Raw genomic sequence first — 26,383 nt, 5'->3', positions numbered from 1 at the left:
GCAAATATCACAAACACAAAGTGTATCTGAACGTCTAAGCAACATTTAGCTGAAGAACAGTGTGTATTCCACTAACACCTTTCAATGCATACCTATGAACTTATGTTCCAATTGATTATAATAATGGGTTTTTTTTAAATTTCCCTTGCAAATGCCACTGCGCCCATCAATATTTTTTGAAAATTTCATACAGATTAATCTTTCAAATATAATGTTAACAATTACTATAAATTGCAAGTATCAGACATGCAACATTTAAATGGCAGATTCCCACAACAACGCAAAGAGTTTTCATCGTACTTTACCTGGCTTTCTTAGTTTTTTCAGAATTTGTAAGGATATTCCACCCCTTCATTACTGGCATAGCACAGGCAGCTACTGGCTAAGAAGGAAGGGTTAAATTGGTTTTCAGTTGACATTATCAATAGAATATATTGAACTCAACAGTCACAATTTTCAACATTGTTGCTTAGACGAAGGGCAAATCCAATATTTTGTTTAATTGTTTTTAACGAGGAAAGGACGTTTTCATTTGTTTAAAAAATAAATGCATTTCCAAAGTTACAAATTAACTACTTTAATGTACCTAAAATGTTTCATTGATAATCATCCTTTGGTGCCACTGAGTAATCCCAACGTAATGCTGAATGTGCTGTTCTTTTCTAGTCCAAGAATCACTTATCTCTCTGCTAGATAAATCCATTAACTCTACTTTTTTCCCTGTGATGATACTATTGTTTCACTGATGGCTTATACCCCCAATTAATTTTATTGTTTTCAATTGCTCATATCTTCTAACACTTGCAGCCAGCCATAACCTCATTATAAAATACAAACTCTCCCAGCACCTTGGGTGCCCTTTCGATCTCCACCAAGCACATTCGGCAATTTCCTGCGACGGAGAGCCTGTCATGGTAACAAAACCGGGGGATCTGTATGCCAACTTTTTCACAGGCCTGTAAACAGAAACAAGTTTGTTTAGAATATAGAAGAGTACAGCACAGGAACAGGTCTTTCTGCCCACAATGTCTGTGTCAGCCATGATGCCAATTTAAAATAATCCCTTCTGCCTATAAATGATCAATATGTCTCCCTCCTGCTTGTTCATATGCCTGTCAAACTGTCTCTTAAATGTTCTCATCATTGCTGCTTCCACCATTTCCCCGGCAGTACATTCCTCACACCTACCAAAATCTATATGAAAAAAAACCTGCCATGCAAATCTCCTTCCCCCTCACCTTGAATCGGTACTCTCTAGTATTTGACATTTCCACCTTGACAAGAATGTTCTGACTACCAATTGTGCTTCTCGTAATTTTAATTATTACTAAGAGGTCACCGCTGAACCTCCAATGTTCCAGAGAAAACAATCCAAGTTTGTCCAACCTCGCATAGCGACTACTCTCCAAAGAACAACTAGGTGAACTTCTTTTGAAACCTCTCCAAAGCATCCACATCCTCCCTGTAATGTGGGGACCAAAATTGCACACATGTGGCCTAACCAAAGTTTAATACAACTGTAACATGACTTCCTGACTCTTATATTCAATATCCTGCCTGATGAAAGCAAATATACCATATGCCTTCTTTGCCACTCTATCTGCTTGTTGCCACTTTCAGGCAACTATGTCGTTGCACCCCAGGATCTCTCCACACATTAATGCTCCTAAGGTACTGTAATTTACAGTATACTTTCCTCTTACATTTGATCTCCCAAAGTGCAACACCTTACACTTGTCTGAATTAAACTCAGTATGCCATTTGCTCGTTCATATTTCCACCTTTACTTGTTCATGATATTGATCCACTGATACATTGTGATCATTTCTTATTTATATTGGGGAGATGTACAGCTAATGCACTGATGGACAAATGAGTTACAAGTTGCAGTAAGGTACTTCCATTCTGATCCCATAGAAGAATTTCAGAAACATTATTACTGAATCTTACTTCCAAATCGTCTTCGAGACTATTGAGAGAACCCTTGATCTTACTTTGTCCCAGAAACCTCCCCATTCAATAATGAAGCACATCATTAATTGAAAGAAAGCTAGTGGATTTATATAGTCTAGCAGGTAATTAAGTATTTTTCAGAGGCAATGAAAGAAATCAAGGGGTCCTCAAATATCCTTGCAATTATTACAGTGCATTCAGAAAGTATTCAGACCTCTTCACTTTTTCCACATTTTGTTACGTTACAGCCTTATTCTAAAATGGATTCAAATTTTTTTAATCAACAATCTACACACAATACCTCATAATAAAAAATGGAGAACCGGTGTTTAGAAATTTTTGCAAGTAATTAAAAATAAATAACTGAAATATCACACTTACATAAATATTCATACCCTTTGCTATGATACTCAAAATTGAGCTTTGGTGCATCCTGTTTCCATTGATTATCCTTGTGACGTTTCTACAACTTCATTGGAGTTCACCAGTGGTAAATTAAATTATTTGGACATGATTTGGAAAGGCACACACCTGTCTATATAAGGTCCCACAGTTGACAGTGCATGTCAGAGAAAGCCATGAAGACGAAGGAATTGACCGTAGACCTCCGAGACAGGATTGTATCGAGACACAGATCTGGAGAAGGGTATAAAACAATTTCTGCAGCATCGCAAGTCCCGAAGAGCACAGTGGCCTCCGTAATTCTTAAATGGAAGAACTTTGAAACCACCAGGACTCTTCATAGAGCTGGCTGCCCGGCCAAACTGAGCATTCGGGGGAGAAGGGCCTTGGTCAGGGAGGTGACCAAGAACCCGATGATCACTCTGACAGAGCTCCAGAGTTCCTCTGTGGAGATGGGGGAAACTTCCAGAAGAACAACTATATCTGCAGCATTCCACAAACCAGGCCTTTATGGTAGTGGCCAGACAGAAGCCACTCCTCAGTAAAAGGCACATTACAGCCCACTTGGTGTTTGACAAAAGGCACCTTAACAAGATTCTCTGGTCTGATGAAACCAAGATTGAACTCTTTGGCTTGAATGCCAAGTGTCACGTCTGGAGGAAACCAGGCACCGCTCATCACCTGGCCTGCGGTGAAGTATGGTGGTGGCAGCATCATACCGTGGGGATGTTTTTCAGCGGCAGGAACTGGGAGACTAGTCAGGATCAAGGGGAGCATGAACGGAGCAAAGTACAGAGAGATCCTTGATGAAAACCTCAGACTGGGGCAGAGGTTCACCTTCTAACAGGACAACGACCCTAAGCACACAGCCAAGAAAATACAGGAGTGGCTTCGTGACAAGTATGTGAATGTCCTTGAGTGGCCCAGCCAGAGCCCGGACTTGAACCCGATTAAATATCTCTGGAGGGACCTGAAAATAGCTGTGCATCGACGCTACCCATCCAACCTAACAGAGCTTGAGGGGATCTGCAGAGAAGAATGGAAGAAATTTCCCAAATAGAGGTGTGCCAAGCTTGTAGCGTCATACCCAAGAAGACTTGAGGCTGTAATCGCTGCCAAAGGTGCCTCAAAGTACTGAGTAAAGGGTCTGAATACTTATGTAAATGTGATATTTCAGTTATTTATTTTTAATTACTTTGCAAAAATTTCTAAACACCTGTTATCCCCTTTTATTATGGGGTATTGTGTATAGATTGATGATGAAAAATTTAATCCATTTGAGAATAAGGCTGTAACGTAACAAAATGTGGAAAAAGTGAAGGGGTCTGAATACTTTCTGAATGCACTGTATGTGGATTGCAGTATATCAGTGACATCACACGAGAGAACTCTTCTTCACAACAGTGCACTGGGATGTTCTGCAAATACCCAAGAGAGCATAGAAGAGCCTTGTTTAAACCTTGCATCCAAATGACCCCACCTTCACCTTCCACATTCCTATCTATGCTTATCAACATTTTATATATTCCCATCAGGTTTCCCCTCAACCTCCGATGCTTCAGAGAAAACAATCCAAGTTTGTCCAACCTCCCAGTATAGGTTATACCTTCTACACCAGGCAGCATTCTGGTAAATCTCTTCTGCACTCTCTCCACAACTTTCCTGTAATGGGCTGACCAAAACCACAAATAAAACTGCAAATGTGGCCTAACCAAAGTTTTATAAAACTGCAACATGATTTCCAATACTCAATGTCGACTAATGAAAGCAAGCAAGACTGAAGAAGGGTCTCAACCCGAAACGTCGCCAATTCCTTCTCTCAATAGACGCTGCCTCACCCGCTGAGTTTCTCCAGCATTTTTTGTCAACCATGTCAAATGCCTTCTTTACTACTCTACCTAATTGTGATGCCACTTTCAAGGAGCTGTGGACTTGGACCCCAAGATCCCTTCACATATCAATAATGTTAAGGGTCTTGCCATTAATTGTATATTTTCCCCTTTCATTCAACTTCCGAAAATGCAACATCTCATATTTGCTTAGATTAAACCCCATCTGCTATTTCTCCACCCATTTCTGTAGCTGATCTATATCCCACTGTATGCTTTGACAGCCTTCGCAACCCAAGATATCTTGTCATCAGCTGCAAAGTTACTAACCAACCCGTCTCCATTTATGTCCAAGCCAGTATAGGGAACAAAGGTACCTGTAAAATAGTGGTTCCAGGCTCCACCATCACTGGCTTGCCGTCAATAAACACCTCAACCAGATTGCTGGCAGCTGTTGCAGTGCTGCGAACTGAAATCATGAAGAGAAGGCAGCAACTAGTGTTAGTGGTCTAGGACCAAATCACTACAAAGTCATGAAATACACAGTAGCAAAAGGGGGAAAAATTCAGATAAGTTCAATAGCCAGTTAAACGACCCAGCATTGGCTAAGAATCTCAATTTTCTTATTCTATGATACAGCATGATATGCTCCATAATCTCAGGATTGCCCAAAACAATTTCAGCCAAAGAAGTACTTCTGAGATGTGGCCCCACAAATATTTTAGGCTGATGAAGAAAAATGTAACCACAGAGAGACAGAGACTTTGCCAGAGACATAAACCTTTATATTTCCTACTTGTCTGAAATTGATGGTATTACATTGCACTAGCCTCACTATTCTACATCACTACCCTTGAGTAACATCAGCTGCATTGCACTTTTTTGTCAGAGGAGGGAGCTATTGAGGATAAGGAGCGTTAAGATTTGCAAACTACAGGTATTTTGCCATCTCACAGTAGTTTTGCTTTCCACAGACATATCTTGTTATAGAAAATCACATTAAAAAAAACATATCAATGGGGAAAAGGGGATTAGGGGCAAGAGCGTTTCAGACTAATTTTAACAACATTTTAATTCCCCCCTTGGAAATTTTCAAAAGTAAAGGTCTTTTTTGTTTGGTTGCAGTAACAAAAGGTTGTTTGTCATATTGATTGATAATTATCACATAGGTATCAATAGAAGTGAAATTGACACACTGTGTTCTTAAGAGACAAAGATGTCTGATTACTGCTAGGTTAACAATTTGCAAGATGAAATACTGAAAGACATAAGTATGAATGGCAGTTTCTATGCCAGTAATGATTTCCAATTTCCAAGTTTGCCATCTTTCTAACTACTGCAGTTAGCAAATTTCATTCAAAGTCATATCCTTAATGTTTCTACATTCAAATCAAAATCCAAAAAGATCTCTTTAGCACCTTTAACACAATTAAATATTCTAAATAACATCCTCCCCCTTGGTCAGATACTCCGCCACTTCAACCTGGACTTCCACTGTTACGCCAATGACACCCAGATCTACCTTGGCACCAAATCCCCCCACAACCCCCCCCCTCTCCCATTTCAACTCGTTTGTCAGCTATAAAACCTCAACAGCGATAAAACAGAATTCCTCCTCATAGGCTCCAAATCCACACTCAGCAAAATCAATAACCCCACTCTCACCATCGACGGCACCACTGTCTCCCCATCTCCCCAGGCCCGCAGCCTTGGCGTGATCTTCGATTCCACCCTCTCCCTTGAGCCTCACATCCACCATGTCATTAAAACCTCCTTCTTTCACCTCCGCAACATCGCCAAAATCAGACCCTCTCTCACACCTCCCGCTGCTGAAAGACTCATCCATGCCTTCATCTCCTCCCGACTGGACTACTGCAACTCACTTCTCCTTGGCATCAGCTCCATCTACATCAACCGACTCCAACTGGTCCAGAACGCAGCCGCCCGACTCATCACCCACACCAAATCCTGGCATCACATCACTCCAGTCCTCAAACAACTTCACTGGCTTCCCATCTCCCACCGAATCACCTACAAAATCCTGGTCCTCACCTACAAAGCCCTCCACCATCTGGCCCCCCCATATCTCACTGACCTCCTCTCCCCCTACCAACCCTCACGGTCCCTCAGATCCACATCAGCCGGTCTCCTCTCCATCCACAAGTCCAACCTCCGCAGTTTTGGGGACAGAGCCTTCTCCAGGGCAGCTCCCAGGCTCTGGAACTCCCTCCCCCAACTGATCCGCAATTCCGTGTCCCTCACCATCTTCCAGTCCCGCCTCAAGACCCATCTCTTCACCTCTGCCTATCCTTAGCCCCACGTCCCCCTCCCTTTTCATCTGTGCTTGAATTGCCTCATATTGTGTTTTGAATTGAATTCTGTCTTTAATTTGTGTACTAGTCATGTCTCTACTATTTATTTCATTCTGCTTACATGTTTTTCCTCTACTTGCTAAATTTTTGTAAGGTGTCCTTGAGACTCTTGAAAGGCGCCCATAAATAAAATGTATTATTATTATTATTATTATTATTAAAAAATGTGCCTGGACTGTACCTGGACAGAAGTTACAACCCAGCTAGACCAGCAAACATTAGTTCAGTAGTTAAAAGTTTGATCAAGAGATAAGTTGGAAGGAGTATTAAAGGAATACAGACAATGTATTTTTCGGGGATTTCGGTGATTTCCTGAGATCAGGGCTTAATAAGTCAAGATAGAACTACAAATGGTGGCAATTACATTTGATATTGCCTTATCTTGACATGCACAAATTCCCACAAATAGATGGAAATTATGTTAAATAATAGTTTTAACTGGCAATTATATCGTGCTACACAAAACACAAGTAATTACCTACATATACAGTTTGTAACAGTCAAGGACGGAAATCGCTATCAAAACATGGGGGGGGGGGGACACAATTTCTTGGTGGCTGCGCGCGCACGCACGCTCGCACGCGAGGTTTTGGCCGTGGGGCCTGTGGACGATAACATCGGGAGCTGACCTGGTTCATGACCGACTCCAAACTCCAGCAGCAGCAGCTTCGTCCGCCCCGAATTGTGGGGCCTCAATCGGCCTGTTCGCGGGGCCTTTCATTGTCCCGCGTGGCTTAAAACCGGCTGCGGGATCTTCCATCCCTCGGTGGGGGCTTCAACATCGGGAGCATCGATCGCCTCGACGCAGCAATTTGACCGTGGGGCAATGGAAAATCCCGCGGCTGATTTTAAGCCGCACCGGGCCCTGCGAAACAGGCCGATTCAAGCTCCGCTCTATGATCTTTGCTCCACCAGGACGTCTCCCTCCTCCAATCACCGCGCTCCATCTTCAGTCCCAGCCCCTACTTCCGCCTCCGACCGACACCTCCCTCTTCCAATCATCGCGCTGAATCATCAGTCCCACCCCCACTGTCTCGCGGAAAGCGGAGATTTGTTTTCCACCGAATTTCAAAAATCTGGGTTACAAAACATGAGGGGGATTGTCACCCACCTCTCAAAACATGGGGGGGGGGGGGGGGGGGGGGACATGTCCCGCTGTCCCCGTACCCCTGTCCCCATCCCAACCCCCCCAGGATTTCTGCCCATGGCTAACAGTGGAGTAAAGTGTTAAACATGCAGTAACTTATTATCTACCATTGTTCTTTGCTCCCAGACAGTCTCTGGCAGAGTGGGCGACGTTTCTTAATGTCTTACGGATCACAGGTAATCGTAGCATGATTGCGAACTGCAAGTAAACAAAGACTCAGGTTAGCACCAGTACAACTCATTAAACCTCTGGGCCCTTGGGTAAACATAGTATCTGTTAGGCAGATGCAACAGTATTGAGGTCCTTTGAGTTAAGTTCAAATTATACTTTGCATTTAACAAATTTTCTTTAGTTTAATTTAGGGATACATTGCGGAAACAGACCCTTCGGCCCACCGAGTCCACACTGACTAATGATCATCGCACATTAACACACACTAGGGATAATTTTATATTTATACCAACCTACAACCTGTACGTCTATGGCGTGTGGGAGGAAACCAAAGATCTCTGAGAAAACTCACGCGGTCACATGGAGAACGTACAAACTCTGTACAGACAGCAACTGCAGTCAGGATCGAACCCGTGTCTCAGGTGCTGTAAGGCAGCAGCTCTACCACGATGTCACCGTGCTGCCCTAATTGCTATAAATGTTATCAAATGTTATCACTGAGATTTATTTTAATTGATACTATAAGCATCACCAACTTTATTTATTCTTGGGCGAGACGCAGGACAACAGACGGGATTTGAGGATGGTGTGCTGCCTCCCTGGTGCCAGGATCCAGGATGTCACGGACAGAGTGCAGAAAATCCTCAAGGGCGAAGGTGAACAGCCGGAAGTGGTAGTGCATGTTGGCACAAATGATGTCGGAAAGAAGGGGATGAATATTCTGAAGCGTGACTTTAGAGAACTTGGAAAAGTGCTGAAATGCAGGACCTCCAGGGTGGTTATCTCCGGTTTGCTTCCAGTTCCTCGTGCTGGCGAGAGCAGGAATAGGGAGATACAGGGCCTGAATGTGTGGCTGAGGAACTGTTACAGTGGGCAGGGATTTAGATTCTTAGACCACTAGATTCTGTTTTGGAGTAAGGGGGAACTGTACAAAAGGGATGGATTGCACCTTAACGGGGGGGGGGGGGGAGGGTCAAAGGGGATAGTCAAGGACGGAGTTAAAGGGAAATAAGTAAAGGGTTAGTTAATGACCCCAGAATTAACGGGAAAGAAAGCACACAAAGGGATAGGAGAGTATGGCCAAGTGTAATAGGGACCGATGTGAAAGGTGAGATGCGTAAGGAATTTAAAATATTATATATGAATGCGCGAAGTATAAGAAGTAAAGTAGATGAGCTTGAGGCTCAGTTAGAGGTTAGTAGATATGATATTGTGGGGATTACTGAGACTTGGCTGCAGGAGGATCTGGCATGGGAACTTAATATTCAGGGTTATACATCCTATAGAAAGGACAGGCAGGTGGGTAGAGGAGGGGGGGTAGCTCTGCTGGTGAGGGATGGAATTCAGACCCTTGCGAGGGAAGACATAGGGACTGATGAGGTAGAGTCACTGTGGATTGAGTTGAGGAATGGCAAAGGCAAGAAGACACTAATTGGTGTTATCTACAGACCTCCAAATAGTAGCCCGGATGTAGGGTGTAAGTTGCAAGGAGTTAAAACTGGCATGTAACAAAGGTAATGCCACTGTGGTGATGGGGGATTTCAATTTGCAGGTAGACTAGGAAAATCAGGTTGGTTCAGGACCCCAAGAAAGAGAGTTTATAGAGTGCCTCCGAGATGGATTCTTAGAGCAGCTTGTAATGGAGCCGACCAGAGAAAAGGCAATTCTGGATTTTGTGTTGTCCAACGAACCAGATTTGATAAGAGAACTAGAGGTAAAGGAACCGCTTGGAGGTAGTGATCATAATATGATTAGTTTTAATCTGCAATTTGAGAAGGAGAAGGTTAAATCGAAAGTGTCAGTGATGCAGTTGAACAAAGGGGACTATGAAGGCATGAGAGGGGAGCTGGCCAAGGTAGACTGGAAAGGGATCCAAGCAGGAATGACGGTGGAACAGCAATGGCAGGAATTTCTGGGCATAATACGGAAGACGCAGGATAATTTCATTCCAAAAAGGAAGAAAGATTCTAAGGGGAGTAGGAGGCAACTGTGGCTGACAAGATAAGTTAGGGATAGAATAAAACTAAAAGAAAAGATGTATAACACAGCAAAGAGTAGCAGGAAGCCAGAGGATTGGGAAACTTTCATAGGACAACAGAAGGAAACAAAACGGGCAATACGGGCTGAAAAGATGAAGTACAAGGGGAAGCTGGCCGGAATATAAAGAAGGACAGTAAAAGCTTCTTTAGATATGTTAAGGGAAAAAGAATAGCAAAGTCAAATGTGGGTCCCTTGAAGGCAGACACAGGTGAAATTATTATGGGGAACAAGGAAATGACAGAAGAGTTGAACAGGTACTTCAGATCTGTCTTCACTAAGGAAGACACAATCTCCCAGAAGTACTGGAGGACAGAGGATCTAAGGGGGTAGAGGAACTGAAAGAAATTTTCATTAGGCGAGAAATAGTATTGGGTAGGCTAATGGGACTGAAGGATGATAAAACCCCTGGGCCTGATGGTCTGCATCCCAGGGTCCTCAGGGAGAGGAGGCTCTAGAAATAGTGGACACATAGGTAATCATTTTCCAATGTTCAATAGATTCAGGATCAGTTCTTGTGGATTGGAGGACAGCTAATGTTATCCCACTTTTCAAGAAAGGAGCAAGAGAGAAAGCGGGGAATTACAGACCAGTTAGCCTGACTTCGGTGGTGGGAAAGATGCTGGAGTCAATTATTAAAGAGGTAATAATGGGGGATTTGGATAGCAGCAAAAGGATTAGTCCAAATCAGCATGGATTTATGAAAGGAAAATCATGTTTGACTAATCTTCTGGAATTTTTTGAGGATGTGACAAGTAAAATGGATGAAGGGGAGCCAGTGGATGTAGTGTATCTAGACTTTCAGAACGCCTTTGCTAAGGTCACGCACGGGAGACTGGTGACTAAAATTAGAGCACATGGTATTGGGGGTAGGGTGTTGACGTGGATAGAAAATTGGTTGGCAGACAGGAAGCAAAGAGTAGGAGTGAACGGGTCCTTTTCAGAATGGCAGGCAGTGGCGAGTGGAGTGCCACAAGGCTCGGTGTTGGGGCCGCAACTGTTTACCATATATATTAATGGTTTGGAAGAGGGAATTAGGAGCAACACAAGCAAGTTTGCGGATGACACAAAGCTGAGTGGCAGTGTGAACTGTGAAGAGGATGTTAGGAGGTAGGAGAGGGACCTGGACAGGTTGAATGAATGGGCAGATGCGTGGCAGCGTTCAGTATAATATAGATAAATGTGAGGTTATCCACTTTGGTGGCAAAAACAAGGGGGCAAATTATTATCTCAATGTGGTTAGGTAAGGGAGAGGCACAGCGAGACCTGGGTGTCCTTGTACACCAGTCACTGAAAGTTGACGTGCCGGTACAGCAGGCAGTGAAGAAAGCTAATGAAATGTTGGCCTTCATAACAAGAGGATTTCAGTATTGGAGTAAAGAGGTTCTTCTGCAGTTGTATAGGGCTCTGGTAAGACCACATCTGGAGTATTGTGTACAGTTTTGGTCTCCTAATTTGAAGAAGGACATCCTTGTGATTGAGGCAGTGCAGCGTAGGTTCACGAGATTGATCCCTGGGATGGCGGGACTGTCATATGAGGAAAGATTGAAAAGACTAGGCTTGTATTCACTAAAGTTTAGAAGGATGAGGGGGATCTTATAGATACATATAAAATTATAAAAGGACTGGACAAGCTAGATGCAGGAAAAATTTTCCCAATGTTGGGCGAGTCCAGAACCAGGGGCCACAGTCTTAGAATAAAGGGGAGGCCATTTAAGACTGAGGTGAGAGAAAACTTTTTCACCCAGACAGTTGTGAATTTGTGGAATTCCCTGCCACAGAGGGTAGTGGAGGCCAAATCACTGGATGGATTTAAGAGAGTTAGATAGAGCTCTGGGGGCTAGTGGAATCTTAAGCCCTCCCTTCACCACCTCCAGTTTAAATTCCATTTGGAATATTTTGGAGGACCAAGAAACCAACCAACCAACCATATGGGAGAAGGCAGGCACGGGTTATTGATTGGGGACGATCAGCCAGGATCACAATGAATGGCAGTGTTGGCCAAAAGGCCCCCTCCTGCACCTATTTTCTATGTTTCTATGTTTCAGGACAACAACAGGATCCATTGAAATCTTTATTTTTAAAGGGGCTGACAAGGTATATGCAGATGACATTTCACCGGGTCAAGATATTTAAAACCAGGGATCTTAATCTCAAAATAACAGCTACTCCATTTTCACCAGCAATAGGAAATATCTAGGGAGTGGTGAATCATTGAAATTCACTACCCAGGAAGATTGTGGTGGCAGAGTTAATAAGGGTAGTCAAGGTAAAGATCAAAAGACTTACATATTCAGAGATTCAAAGCTTATGCAATTAATGCAGAAAAGAGTGGCAAAAGAACATCCACAATTTCATTAAATCCCAGTGCAGGCACGATGGGCCAAGTGTAATCTCAGCTGACGCTCCAGTATAAAGCTGAAGGAATGTTGAAGGTGCCATCTTTTGCACTAGATGTTGAATCAAAGTTCTGACTACTCTCTCAATTGGATGCAGAAGATCACATTACGATATGGTATAGACCTGCCCTATTATAATTACAACAATTTCACATGAAAGTATATAATTAGCTCTAAGGTACAATTGGAAGTCATGCAGTCAAGGAAGATGTATATTCATTCCAACAAGGTACAAAAGTGAATTGATTTGGAAAGCCCAAAAGCATATATTAAATGGAGACATAAGGAGTGTTACTGCTGGAATCTTGAGCAAAAACTTGAAACATCAGCTGTCCATTTCCCTCCAATGATGCTGCCTGACCCACTGAGATCCTCCAGCACTTTGTTTTTCCCTCACTACTGATGCATTGCATCTTCATTCTAGGAGCACCTACTTCCCTGCTCGAATGCCAGCAAATGCGTAACCAAGACAGCAAGTGAAATTAGTATTTTCTTACTACACTTATCCAAATGCGATCCTGAATCGCAGAAGGTTAATAGCAAAGGAGGTGGCTATTCAGTCCACTGCTTTCTTGTCTATCAATGCAAGAGTAACTTCACTCTCCACCGTCACTCCATTTTGAGTTATTTTTTTGAAGATTCTGTTTAAACATACTTCCACTGATCACCAGAACTGCATTTCAATGTAATCAATCATTTGTTGCACTGGTCACATTTGATATTTCTAATTCCATGTTGCCGAGTCCTTTACCTGTCAAGAAGGAAAGTCTTATCTATTGTCTAGCTATTTTGTGATTTCACATTTCTCCATCAAATGCCCACTCAAACATCTATTTTCCAAGGGGAACAGCTCCTCCAATCACCCCACAACTGAATCCTCATTCGTCAAGTCAAATTTATTTGTCACATACACATACAAGATGTACAGTGAAATGAAAGTGGCAATGTCTGCGGGATTGTGCAAAAACAACAGAACACCTGAGCAGAACAGAACAGAACAGAACCAGTATTTACATTTAATAAAAAGACACAACAGTAATTACACCCCAGTTAGATCAGAGTTTACAGACCTGATGGCCTGTGGGAAGAAACTCTGTCTGTGTTTTCGCAGCATGACAGCGGAGGCGCTTGCCTGACCGTGGCAGCTGGAACAGTCCCTTGCTGGGGTGTTAGGAGTCCTTCATGATCTTGCTGGCTCTGGATGTGCACCTCCTGGTGTATAAATCCTGCAGGGGGTGGGGGGGGGGGGGGGGGGGAGTGTAGTTCCCATGGTGCGTTCAGCCAAACGCACAACTCTCTGCAGAACCTTCCTGTCCTGGGCAGAGCTGTTGCCAAACCAGATCAAGATGTTTCCAGTCAGGATACTTTCCACTGCACCAGAGTAGAAGGATTGAAGGATCCTCAGAGAGACTCTGAATTTCCTCAGCTGCCTGAGGTGGTATCATTCCTGATTCATTATGACTTCCTTGTTCATACAATGCACCACCCAATATTCTGTGTTGCTTTAACCACTTTCTCAACCTGCCGTGCTATTTTCATAGATTTATATCTTTAACAGCAGAGATCTATTTGTTAGTGTGCCATATTTAGAACTGTTACCTCATTCTTCCAACCAAAATGCATCACTTCATATTATCAAAAAGGTCACCCTGGTCATGATGGGCCAGAGATCCTGTTTCTATGCTGTATAACTACATGTGGATTAAAGTTTACACTTTCGTCCAGTCTGAAAATCGACTGTTTAGTACAGCTTTGCCTCCTGCTATTTGACAGTTTTAATCCAATGATGCTACTGTCCCTTTCATGACAAGGATCTCAACCTTGACAACAAGCCTATTATGTGTCTCCTTATCAAATGCTTTTTTAAGGTCTTTGACTGTCACATCAACTTTTTCTGTAACATCAGAAAACTCTATCATGATAAACACAATTTGCCTTTAACAAATTCTTGAATGAAAAACAAAGTGCTGGAGAATCTCAGTGGGTCAGGCAGCATCAGTAGAGAGAAATGGACAGATGACATTTCAAGTTTTTGCTCAAGACTCCAGCAGCTGCATTCCTTATGTCTCCATTTAATATATGCTTTCTGGCTTTTCCAAATCAATTCACCTTTGTACACGTGACTGCTAATGTTATCTTGATTGTTTCAATAGTTTCCCTATCACCAAGGTTAAACTAATGTCTGTAGTTCTGCAGTCTGCAATCCACATCACACCCTAACAGTTTGCAAGGATCAATGTCAATATAATTTATATTGTCAATATAATTTATATTATAATTTAAATCCCATAGGTTCAATGTCAATATAATTTACTCCCCAATTCTCTGTGAATTTACCATGCATTCAAAATGAACCTGTTGATTTATCCATTTCAATGGCAGCTAGTCTTGCCAGTACCTACTCTTTAACACATTCAACTACATCTTTGCTGAAACTCCAGCAGCATCTTCTTCCCCAGCAAAGTTGCATCTTAGCACATTGGAAGTCTTCCACGCACTATGGCATAGGCAATATGAACTATGAGGAATGAAAACAGATCACTTATCTGGTTGCAGATACCATGCATGAAGCTGAGACCAACATCAATCAGCATCACACACACCAAACAAAATGTAGAAACAAGGAACTGCAACGATGTTTTACAAAAAACACAAAGTGCTGGAGTAACTCAGCAGAACAGCTGAATTGCTTTAGCGCTGTGTGTCTTCTTAAAAATCATTCTGCAGTCACCAACCACGTTCACCATTTGTACAAAACTGAAGCGATATATAAACACCACAGATATTTTCATTTCTCTATCGGAAATCTGAAATAAAAATGTATAATGGTGGAAACAGAGCAAATCTTCAATCTGAAATGTCTCTTTCCGCAGGTGCTGCTCAGTGTTAGTGTTTTCAGCAATTTAAGTGTCTTTTTATTTAGAGATACAACCTGGAAACAGGCCCTTTGGTCCATCGAGCCCAAACTAACCATTGATTACCCATTCACACTAATTCTACGTTATCCCACTTTCAGATCCACTCCCTATACACATTAGGGGCAATTTGCAGAAGCCAATTAATTTACACCCACGTCTTTGTGGTGTAGGAAGAAGCCGGAGCACCCGGAAGAAACTCACACGGTCACAGGGAGAACGTCAAACTCCACAGACAACAGCCGAGGTCGGGATCGAACACAGCTCGACCAACTGTGTCACTGTGAACATGTATTTACAATTTGCGCTTATTCCGCGTTTAAGCACAATGCTATCCGAAAAGGAGCGAACTGGAAAGAGACTGGAATCAGACCAACTGGAACACGAACAGCTGGAGGAGGTCAGCGGGTCTGGCCGGTGTGGGCAAGTTTGGCCGAAGGGCCTGTTTCCACATTGTATCACTCTATGACTAACATCTGCAGCGGCAAAATGGATGATGGAGACGGCTGCATCAACAAGCAGTGAAGTGGAAAGAGAGTCAGGCAGATAGCTAGTCAATTTAAACGTGATGGAGAGAAACAGACTCAAAATGCTGGAATCTTGCGTTAATAAAACATACTACTGGAGAAAATCAGCGGGTCGGGCAGCATCTATGGCGGCAGAAGGGATCATCGAGACTCTGCATCAACAAGAAGTCAAGTGAAGAGACAGAGATAAATAGCAAGCAGTCCATTTAAACACGGAAATAGAGAGGAAGATTAACGGCCAGTGATGTGGCAGGAGATTGCCCAGGTACACCTTGCCGGGGGGCAGTCATGATACACGGAGCGGGACGAGGCAGATTCTCCTGCGCCACCGGCCCAGTCACTCGGACACCAGTCAAGGGCAAAGCACCACAACCCAAACGCACCCTTCACCGCAGGCTGCCCCTTGCAGTCGAGGCACTAAACTTCACCCGCTGCAGAACCGGTCACCAAAACCCGTCGCGGTCAACCTCCCGACTCCGCGGTCGTTGTTGTTACCTGCTCGCTATTTGGCCTTCTCAACCAGAACAGCGGCGAGAGCGATGGCGATGGCAATGGCTCGGTAATTTCCGTCTCTTTCCGGAACCGACGCTCCTCCACGTCGCGGGCAGGAGCTACGAATACCACCCGTAGAGATTGGTTTATTCACTTAATCGTAAACCTCAGTGAATTTAAATGGAGCTGTCAACAAAGAGACGAATTAAAATGGGCTGAAATAAAATCAGTCGGTGATTGGAAATTACATATAAAGCTTCGGCAACTTCCGTCAATTTGTCAAACCGTGGTCTCTCTTAAAACGTTTTAATTTAAAAAGGGATAAGACAAAACGTTTTAGACAAATAACCTAGTAAGAAAACGAATGTTAAATTATATTGTTGTTAAGTCTGCCTATTTTCTTGCGCAGGCAAGGCGGAGTTCGGCAATTTCCGGCGCCGGTTATAAGGGGTGCGCGCGCCGGCGGTGGCCTCTTGCAGCCAGGAGTGGAGCGGAGCGGAACCGGCCATGGGGTTCGGAGACTTGAAGGCCGCGTCCGGTCTACAGATGCTCAACGACTACCTGGCGGATCGCAGCTACATCGAGGGGTGAGGGGCCGAGTGGGGATGGGACCCGCTTCTGAGTGTGGGAAAGAAAAAGGCGCCGTGGGATGGAGGGAGGGAGGGGGGGAGCTTGAGGAGGTGGCAGCATGAGGTGGAGATGGTGGGAGCTTGGGGACAATCATCAGTAATAGGAGGAGAATTAGGCCTTTCGGCCCATCGTCGACCGCCGTTCATGGCTGATCTAGCTCTCCCTCCTAACGCCATTCTCCTGTCTCCGCACCATACATAACTGACACCCGTACTAATCAAAAGTCTATCTCTGTCTTAAATATATTCACTGGGGGAGGGGGAAGGAGGAGTGGTGGTGGTGGGGCGGAGAGAGCGGGCGCTTTTGAAATCCTGGAGTCTGAGGAGGTGTGGCTAAAATGCAGAGACGTGGGCAAAACTAATGAAAGTGGAGAGATTTTTCTCTCCTGTTTCCACTTCAATGGTCTAATCTTCCTCATTTTGTGTGTTTTTTTAAAGGTATGTCCCTTCACAAGCAGACATTGCTGTGTATGAAGCTCTTGGTGCGCCACCTTTGTCTACTTTCTACCATGCACTTCGGTGGTACAATCATATTCGTTCCTACGAAAGCACAAAGTCCAGGTAGGTGGTCAAGCAGAAATAGAAGCTTGAGTAGAGTTTATTGATTTACCACATAGATTAAGTGATTTATTTCTTTATACAAGCCCCAAATTGCTGACCCTTTGTTTTAAAGATTGTAACCGTAGTTTTAGACATTTCAGTGAAGGGAAATATGATTCCTGTTTTCATTGCGGCAAATTGTGTATCGCTCTCGTTCCCCTACCAAGTTGGATAATCATCTCCCCACCCCAGGATCGATCTGATGAATCTTTATTGCACTGCATCTAGTGCAACTACACTGAAACTGATATTTTGACACCCCTGACTAGCAGATTTTCTAGATTCTGGGTATTCAAAATTCTCACACTTATCTTTCCCTTTTTCTTAACCTTACACTGGAATATTAATTTTCTTGGGAACCTTGAAATTAATGGAAATATCATCCCCTAGTAGGTTTAAAATGATAGGGGTGGTGCGGCAGAGAACTTTAAGTGTCAGCCTGTCAAAACTGAAATCTGGTATTTGGGAAGCTTGGCAACAAACAAATCTGGTATCTCCATATTCATTTTCATTCTGTTTTGAACACATTGGTAATCCGGACCAATTTTTTCTCTTTTCTAAACAGTTCTGTTTCACATTTTCTGTATGCTTCACTACTTTGGGGGCTTCCATGTCATAGTCATACAGTTTGGGGCCTTAGGCTCAACTTGTCTTTGCCGATCAAGATGCGAGTCCCATTTCCCATGCTTGGCCCATATCCCCCTAAACCTTTCTTTGATGTTCCTGTTCCAGTTGTTTAAATGCTGTTATAACACCTGCCAAAACTCCTCCTCTGGCAGCTCGTTCCGTGTACCCACTACCCATTGAGAGCAAAAGATGAAGACTTCTTTAGCACCCTGTGATGCCACTAACGTAGAACAATGTAAATACAATTTTTGTTAATTTCTCATCCATTTCCTCCAAACTCCACCCCCCCCCCCGTATAATTTTACACGTAAACTTATTTACTGTGGCTTTTATCATTTTTGCGTATATATGGAAGCGTTTTCACTATTTGTATTTGTTGGAAGAATCCTGTCGCATTCTACCTTCCCTTGTCATTTGAAATGTACCCAATCCTTGGGTTTTTCCTATGCTTTGCGACATGCATACAGTATTTTTCTTATTCTTGGGAGGATAATTCAACAATTCATTGTTGCAGACACAAAGCATGCTTTAATTTCTGTTCTAGCAGTTTAATGCATTCCTGACCATTGACTTCTAATAGCCTTCCAGGTGTTAAACAGCCACTTGGTAAATATGGTCCACAAAATGTAGCAGATACAACCTCCGCGAAAGCATCAGTAGACGACGATGATGATATTGATCTCTTTGGCTCTGATGAAGAAGAGGTGAGTTAGTTGCAAATCTTTTACCTGAGCTGACAGCATGCTCACCACCTCATCCCTGGTCATTAGCTTCGAAATCTGGCACAAGATTTGGCAATTTTTTCCTGCATGACATTATGAACATTTTAGAAGGCCTCTATTTTTCCCTATTTTCTTAAAATAGTGTTATTTCCAAAATGTCCAGGTTCAATTCGTAAGTTTTAGGTGTAATCTAAGCATTAAACTTCAAACATTTACTCTGTTATGTAAGTGTATCAAATTAGTGACTTGAAAATGTGCACATCTTTAGAATTACATTTGTTAATTTAATGGAGGTCACATCGAGAGCACCAAATGCTTGTGGGGGTGTGGGTTAGGTGGGAAGGGATTAGTGAACCATGGAGTTGCAGAGAGTATACATCTAATATACATTAGAACAGATATTCAGAAGACTGGTTCTTGTTTTGAAATAAGGGCTGCTCTGCTTGATTTTATAATCCCAAATATGTCTCCCTCTTGGCTGTAAAGGAGTGCTGTGGGACAGCAAAAATGCCCTTCACTCAAGATCCTCTCCAAATTACGAGGCTATTACGTCCCTAGATGGACCTATATCAAAACTATTTTAGTGTCCCTAATGATTTCAGTTGGTAGCTTGCAACCCAACGATATGAAGTGAATTTTGCAATTTAAAATAATAAACCCCACCTCCTCTTTCGCCTGTCCTCCCACCCCAGGGCGTACCCATTTTCCCCACCCCAGTTACCCTGCTCCTTTTACTTCTCATGCTCATTTCCCACCCCTGAGTCCCCACTTTCCTTTTTTAATTTTTTCCTCCCAGTTTCCTTCCACTTATATCCCTCCCTCCAGCTTTACATTTCACTTCTACTCTTCTCTCCTTATACCCTTTTAACTCCTTTTCACCTCTATCACTTCCTCCACACATCTGTCAATCAACCCCACCACCTATTGCTTGCCAGGATAGACACAACATGATGGAGTAACTCAATGGGCCTAACAGCATCTATGGAGAAATATAATAGGTGGCGTTTTGGGTTGAAAACCTTCGACAGACTGAAGAATCTGTCTGCCAAGGTTTGCTGGAACTCTTGTTGCTAACTATTTATCTCCCATTATCACACTGACTTTCATGTGCTGGGTCTCTTCCATTGCCAGAGTAAGGCCACATGTAAACTAATTGTGATCATGCAGATTCTTCAATGTGTGAAGAAGGGTTCTGATCCGAAACTGCACCTATTTTTCTCCAGAGTTGCTGCCTGACCCACTAGGTTACTCTAGCATTTTGTGTCTATCTTTGGTTTAAACCAGCATCTGCAGTTTCTTTCTGTACATTTGATCGCTTGTCAGGCTTTGCCCCCTCCATCTTTACCACCTTTCTTTTCTCCCCCCCAGCCTGAAGAAGGGTCCCAACCCAAACCATCACTTGTCTGTTCCTTCCATAGATGCTGACTGACCTGCTGAGTTCCTCCAGTACTGGTTTTTGCTCAGGATTTTCAGTATCTGCCATTTCTTGTGTCTCCAACTTCTCCCTCTTTGTCAACAAATTGAGGAGATGGTCATTGACTTCAGGAGGCAGGGTGGAGTACATGCCCCAGTTTGTGTGAAATGGTACTGAGGTGGAGATAGTTGAGAGTTTCCAACAATTTATTTGTGGTGCAACTGCCTCCACCTGCTCAGAAGGCACCAAAGAAAGCATCCTATCAGGATACATCACAGCTTAGTATGGCAATTGGTCGGTTTAAGACTAAATTATTGTAAGAGAATTGTGAACGCAGCCCAATCCATCACACAAACCAGATTCCCCCAAGCCACCTACTATGGACTCCATCTATACATCACGCTGCCTCTTGAAAGCAGCCAACGTAATCATAAACCAGTCATTCTCTCCATTCTCCAGTCGGGCAGAAGCTTGAAAGCATATCCTACTAGATTCAAGAACAGCTTAATTCTAGTTGTTATCTGACTCTTGAATGGACTTCTCTTATACAACAGCTGAATTTGTGATCTTTCAATAACTCGTTGTGGTCCTTGCACTTCTTATCTGCACTTTCCCTGTAGCGGTGACACTATGTTTAGTTTAAAGATACAGTGTTGAATTTGGCCCTTCGGCCCACTGAGTTTGTAGACCTACACTATTTCTGTTCTACACACTAAGGACAGTTTACAGAAGCCAATTAACCTACAAAGCTGCACAACTTTGGACTGTGGAAGGAAACCAGAGCGCCAGGGGAAATCTCACGTGGTCATGGGGAGAATGTACAAACAGCACCCAGAATCGAACATTGGTGCTGTAAGGCAGTAGCTCTACCGTTGTGCCACCTTGTCACCCATTTCTCTTCTGCAAACTGTCTTCTCTTTTGTACTACCTGATATACTCGTGTATGATATGATTTGCTTGGACAGCATGCAACAATGATTTTTTTTAATCGTACCTTTGTATACATGACAATATTCCCAATGTTTATGACTGGTTTTCATGATGATTCCAATACACCATCTTTCGGCTGAATGCATGATTACACTATATACAATCTGATGAAACCAGTCCAATATTTGTATATTGAACTTTCCTTTGTGATTGTAAAGAGCTGATCACACCCGTCTCTTACAGGAAAGTGGTGAAGCTCAAAGGGTCAGGGAAGAACGTCTCGCTCAATATGAATCTAAAAAGACTAAAAGTATGTATTGTCAATTGGTCATATGATCTCTCATTGGTTCTTTTGTGCGCCAAAAGACGGCTAGCTTGTAAAAGTAAATAGTATCGATGTCCGATGACAGTCCTAGAACGGTGCATGCTGTAATTACGAAAATAATGTAGAAGATCATATCTGTTTCCTGCACTGAAGAATTAGTTGGGTGTTGGGTCTTTTTCTCGGCTTTAGGTTGCACCACCAGGGTGTTCCGGCAGTAAAGCTATTAAACAGTTGATACAGTGTATATTAGAACAATTTCTTTCATTGTTGTGCAGAGTTTTTCAAGGGATATGAAGAACCCTGGATCCCTCTGGGACGATATGTGGTGTACCAAAAATGAACTATAATTGCATGTGAAGCAGATTCAAATCATTAGTGGTATTCGGGAAAAGCAGAGTTTGATTTTAATGATGATTTAACTTTTCCATCTTTCGTCTGAGTTGATGATGTGAATTAAATCTGATGAAATCAGAATTAAAAGTTTCTCTTGGTTGGATATGTTACCATTTTTTTTAAGAAACAGAACTATAAACATTTGTTGATGTTGGTAGTATGACCTCGTATACATCAACGTGTTCTTTGCAGTACAAAGCTTTATACAGATATTTTGCATGGAAGTCAATGGGGGGGGGGGGGTTTATGTAATAGGAGAAATGCACTGCATGGATTCCTTTACAGAGAAGCTAAGTTAAGTATATGAAAGAATGGGGTAGCAAAATATGCAGATGAGTGGGAGGGTGCTCATGGAGGGCAAATATGGACCAGTAAGACAAATTTCCTGTGCTTTGTTTTGATCCATTTAGTGTTCCTCTGAATGTAATTGAAACAGATTCTTCCAATAAATAACCACATTAAATTTGTGTTTGTCTGCAGAACCAGCACTCGTTGCTAAATCATGTATTTTATTGGATGTAAAACCATGGGATGATGAAACTGACATGTCAAAACTGGAAGAATGTGTACGTTCTGTCGTGTTGAATGGCTTAGTTTGGGGTTGCTGTAAGTATAATTTACCATCTCTGACATCTATTACAAACCCACTGACTCCCATAGCTATCTAGACAACACTTCTTCCCACCCTGCTTCGTGTAGATTGTGTCCCCTACTCCCAATTCCTCTGTCTACGCCGCATCTGCGCCCAGGATGAGTTTTTCCATACCAGGTCATCAGAGATGTCCTAATTCTTTAGGAAATGGAGGTTTCCCATTTCCATTATAGATGAGACTATCACTAGGGTCTCCACGATATCCCTCAGCTCTGCTCTTGCTCCCCCTCACCCCATTCGTAACACGGACAGTCCTCCTTGTCCTTGCCTTCCACCCCATATAATCCTCCAACCTTTCCACCACCTCCCAACGGGATCCCACTACTGGCCACATCTTTTCATCTCCGCCCTTATCTGCTTTCTGCAGAGCGTTCCCTCCATAACTCCCTGGTCAATTTGTCCCTTCCCACCCAAACCAACCCCATCCCAGGTACTTTCCCTTGCAACCGCGGGAGATGCAACACCTGTCCCTTTTCCTCCATCCAAGCACCATGACAGTCTTTTCAGGTGAGGCAGAGGTTCACTTGCACCTCCTCCAACCTCATCTGCTGTTTCAGGTGTCAACTCCTGTACATCTGCGAGACCAAGCTCAGGCTCGGCGATCGTTTCACTGAACACCTCCGCTAAGTCTGCCTTAACCTACTGAACTCCCGGTTGCTCAGCGCTTTAACTCCCCCTCCCATTCCCAATCTGATCTATCTCTCCTGGGCCTCCATTGTCAGAGTGAGGCCCAGCACAAATTGGAGGAACAGCACCCCATACTTCGCTTGGGTATCTTAAACCCCAGTGGTATGAACATTGACTTCTCTAACTTCAAAAAGCCCTTTCCCTTTCTCGCCATCCTCTCTCCCCTTCCCAGCTCTCCCACCAGTCTTATTGCCCCTGACTACATTCTATCTCTGTCCCGCCCACTCCTCTGACATCGGCCTGAAGAAGGGTCTCGACCTGAAACGTCACCCATTCCTTCTCTCCAGAGATGCTGCCCGTCCCGCTGAGTTACTCCAGCATTTTGTGTCTACCTTTGATTTAAACCAGCATCTGCAGTTCTTTCCTACACAGTATAATTTAATTATTTGGCGATGGCAATGGGTAGAAGCAATTTTAAGTTTTAACTTGAACTGCACTGGTGTTTGCAGATTACTAAAGCTTAGGCTTCAGAGAAGATTCATTCATTGGTGATCTTTTCTATTTTTGTCTTTCACCTGGCTGTTTAATCCACATTAAGAATATTGGGTTATACCAGCACGCCATAAAAGTCTGTCTTTAAAGGTTGCATCTGTCTGCATAAGAAGTGTAGGAAAGAACTGCAGATGCTGGTTTAAATCGAAGATAGACATAAAATGCTGGAGTAACTCAGCGGGACAGGCAGCATCTCTAGAGAGAATGAATGGGTGACGTTTCGGGTCGAGACCCTTCTCAGACTGTCTTCATAAGAAAATGTTTTAATACCATCAATGCCAGGTCTTGGATACAATTAATGCATAGTTGCATTATCACTATTTTAATGTTGTGCATTACAGGCAGTTTGTTCCATGTCTTTTGTCTTAACATAAAAAGAATGAAACTTCAAGACATGAGTGCTGCAGTAACTGGGCAGAGGATACTCCATATGGAAGAAGGGTCCTGACTCAAAATATCACCTGTCCATGTTCTCCAAAGAAGTGACCTGACCTGCTTAGTTACTCCAACACTGTGTCTCTTTTCCATTAACCAGCATTTGTAGTTCCTTATATACATAAAACTTTGTATTGTGATCCTGGAAGGTTGGGTATAAACTGGAACTATGACTACCTTTTCATTCTTTATTTTGAGCTGTAAATTTGAAATTCCTTGTTGCTTCTGACAGAAAATGTTTTGTAGGGGAATTCAGTTCATGAAAATACAATAAGCCGTTTTGGGGCAAGGAGAAACGGTGGCAGGCTAGTTTTTAATAGTGCTCAGTTATTCAGGATTTAAATATATTGTATTGCTGCCTTATAGTTCATTGCTAGGGATCCTTTACCTTTCTGATTATAAAATAGGCTACAGAGAATATCCAGGTCTATATGCATCTTTAGCATCTCTTCTGTAGTTCTGAGATAACTGGAATGTTGAATTTTTATATTGCTTAAATCTATTTCATTACAGCCAAACTAGTTCCAGTGGGTTATGGCATCAAGAAACTGCAGATCCAATGTGTGGTGGAAGATGACAAGGTAAGGATGTGGTTTTGGTCACTGGGTAGTGAGCAGTTTTCAGCTGGGCTATAAATATTGTCAACTAGCAAATGTAATACTTGGAAAATCTACGCTAAATGATTGCATGTGCCTGTATGCTTATTTGTTAAGTTAACTTTCTTGCACATTACGTACTGAATTGTTAACAAATTAGTAAACATGCTAAACTAATCTTGCTGGAAATATTGGACAGTTTTGGACGGGCACTTGGCAAAAACACTTCTAGTTTTGTTGATCAGCTGAATTTAGTCCTCGATCAGGTGGATCCTTCTACTGCACTTTCTCTGTAGCTGAAATCACTCTGAGGAACTTGCACTCAGCACATAAGTCAATGAAATTACTAGTTTTAGTTCTAGTATATATGTTTATTCCAGATATGATGAATTGGCAGATGTATGTGGTAGTGAACAAATGGCAACATTGTGGGAAGAACCTGAACCTGGTGGTTGTAACCTCTTGTATTCGTGTTTTAGTTCAATTTTGGCAATCATACAGAATTGGAAGTACTCTTATTTTAAAAATAAGTGTAAAATGATTCATCTTGAATCAACATCAAGTGAGATTGGCGAAGGTGGTGAACAAATGTGCTAATTGTATGTTAAATTCAGAAAATTTGATTGGGTTCGTTGTAATGATTGATTTATCACAATATTTCATGGAATACTGCACTTTTTCCAATTACATTAACAACTATTCTTTGCTCGTGTTCTTTATTACAAAATACCTTTACAAAGCTTCCTACTTTCATGCATATGAATATTAGTAATTACAGGTTGCATTTTGAGTATTCTAACTGAGTATTTATTTTCAGGTGGGAACAGATCTATTGGAAGAAACTATCACTGCATTTGAAGATTTTGTTCAATCAGTTGATGTGGCAGCCTTCAATAAAGTATAAAAAAAAGCTGATGAATACAATAAAAATTAGCATCTGCAGAACCTGATCTGTCCTTTGTTTTATTGACCGTTTCTTTAGGGTATGGGGGTTCCCCTCTCCCATATTAGATAAGGCCTTCACTCGTGTCTCCTCGGTGCTCCGCCCTTGCTCCCCCTCCCCCTAGACGCAACAGAGACAGAGTCTCCCTAGTCCTTGCCTTTCACCCCATCAGCAGTCGCACAACACACAATCCTCTGAAATTTCCGCCACCTCCAATGGGATCCCACCACTAGCCACATTTTCCCATCTCCACCCCTTTCCGCCTTCCGCAGAGACCGTTCCCTCTGAAACCCTGGTTAACTCAACCCTTCTCGCCCAAACCACCCCATCCCGAGGTACCTTCCCTAGCAACCACAGAAGATGCACATCTGTCCCCATACCTGCTCCCTCGACTCTGTCCAGGCACCCCGACAGTCCTTTCAGGTTAGGCAGAGGTTCACTTGCACCTCCTCCAACCTCATCTACTGTATCTGTTCCAGATGTGGACTCTTAATACATCGGTGAGACCCAACGTACACTGGGCGATCGTTTCACTGAACACCTTTGCTCAGTCTGCCTGAACCTACCTGATCTCCCAGTTGCAAAACACTTTAATTCTTCTTCCCCATCCCACACAGGCCTTTCTGTCCTAGGTCTCCTCCATTGTCAGTGATGCTAAATGCAAATTGGAGGAATGGCATCTCATATTTCGCTT

General features: G+C 42.9%; 2 protein-coding genes across 2 annotated transcripts in view; one reads left to right on the top strand and one right to left on the bottom strand.

Annotated features, from left to right (window-relative positions):
• ndufs1 (NADH:ubiquinone oxidoreductase core subunit S1) overlaps positions 1–16,686 on the bottom strand; it is a 48,158-nt gene extending 31,472 nt beyond the window's left edge. Inside the window, exons 1-5 of the mRNA XM_033024347.1 lie at positions 16,248–16,686; positions 7,811–7,901; positions 4,562–4,653; positions 849–956; positions 306–382 (exon numbers count right to left, since the gene is read on the bottom strand). Coding sequence (XP_032880238.1) covers positions 306–382; positions 849–956; positions 4,562–4,653; positions 7,811–7,892 — 359 coding nt within the window. The 5' untranslated portion in view covers positions 7,893–7,901; positions 16,248–16,686. The remainder of the gene's footprint in view (positions 1–305; positions 383–848; positions 957–4,561; positions 4,654–7,810; positions 7,902–16,247) is intronic.
• On the top strand, positions 16,681–25,691 carry eef1b2 (eukaryotic translation elongation factor 1 beta 2). The gene is made up of 7 exons (XM_033024348.1): positions 16,681–16,831; positions 17,312–17,434; positions 18,681–18,804; positions 21,410–21,476; positions 22,365–22,490; positions 24,664–24,731; positions 25,564–25,691. Exons 1-7 carry the CDS (start codon positions 16,752–16,754, stop codon positions 25,648–25,650), a joined length of 675 nt encoding a protein of 224 aa, XP_032880239.1. The 5' UTR covers positions 16,681–16,751; the 3' UTR covers positions 25,651–25,691.
• Positions 25,692–26,383: the final 692 nt, after the last annotated feature.

Source organism: Amblyraja radiata, chromosome 7, assembly GCF_010909765.2.
Source record: "Amblyraja radiata isolate CabotCenter1 chromosome 7, sAmbRad1.1.pri, whole genome shotgun sequence".
Lineage (NCBI taxonomy): Eukaryota > Metazoa > Chordata > Chondrichthyes > Rajiformes > Rajidae > Amblyraja > Amblyraja radiata.
This window is presented reverse-complemented; position numbering and strand designations above follow the sequence as displayed.

Excerpts from the sequence above, each read along its gene's own strand:
- eef1b2 (XM_033024348.1), top strand. The coding sequence starts at position 16,752 with ATGGGGTTCGGAGACTTGAAGGCCGCGTCCGGTCTACAGATGCTCAAC. Across the intron at positions 17,435-18,680 it reads TACGAAAGCACAAAGTCCAG|CCTTCCAGGTGTTAAACAGC; the intron begins GTAGGTGGTCAA and ends GACTTCTAATAG. Across the intron at positions 21,477-22,364 it reads TGAATCTAAAAAGACTAAAA|AACCAGCACTCGTTGCTAAA; the intron begins GTATGTATTGTC and ends GTTTGTCTGCAG.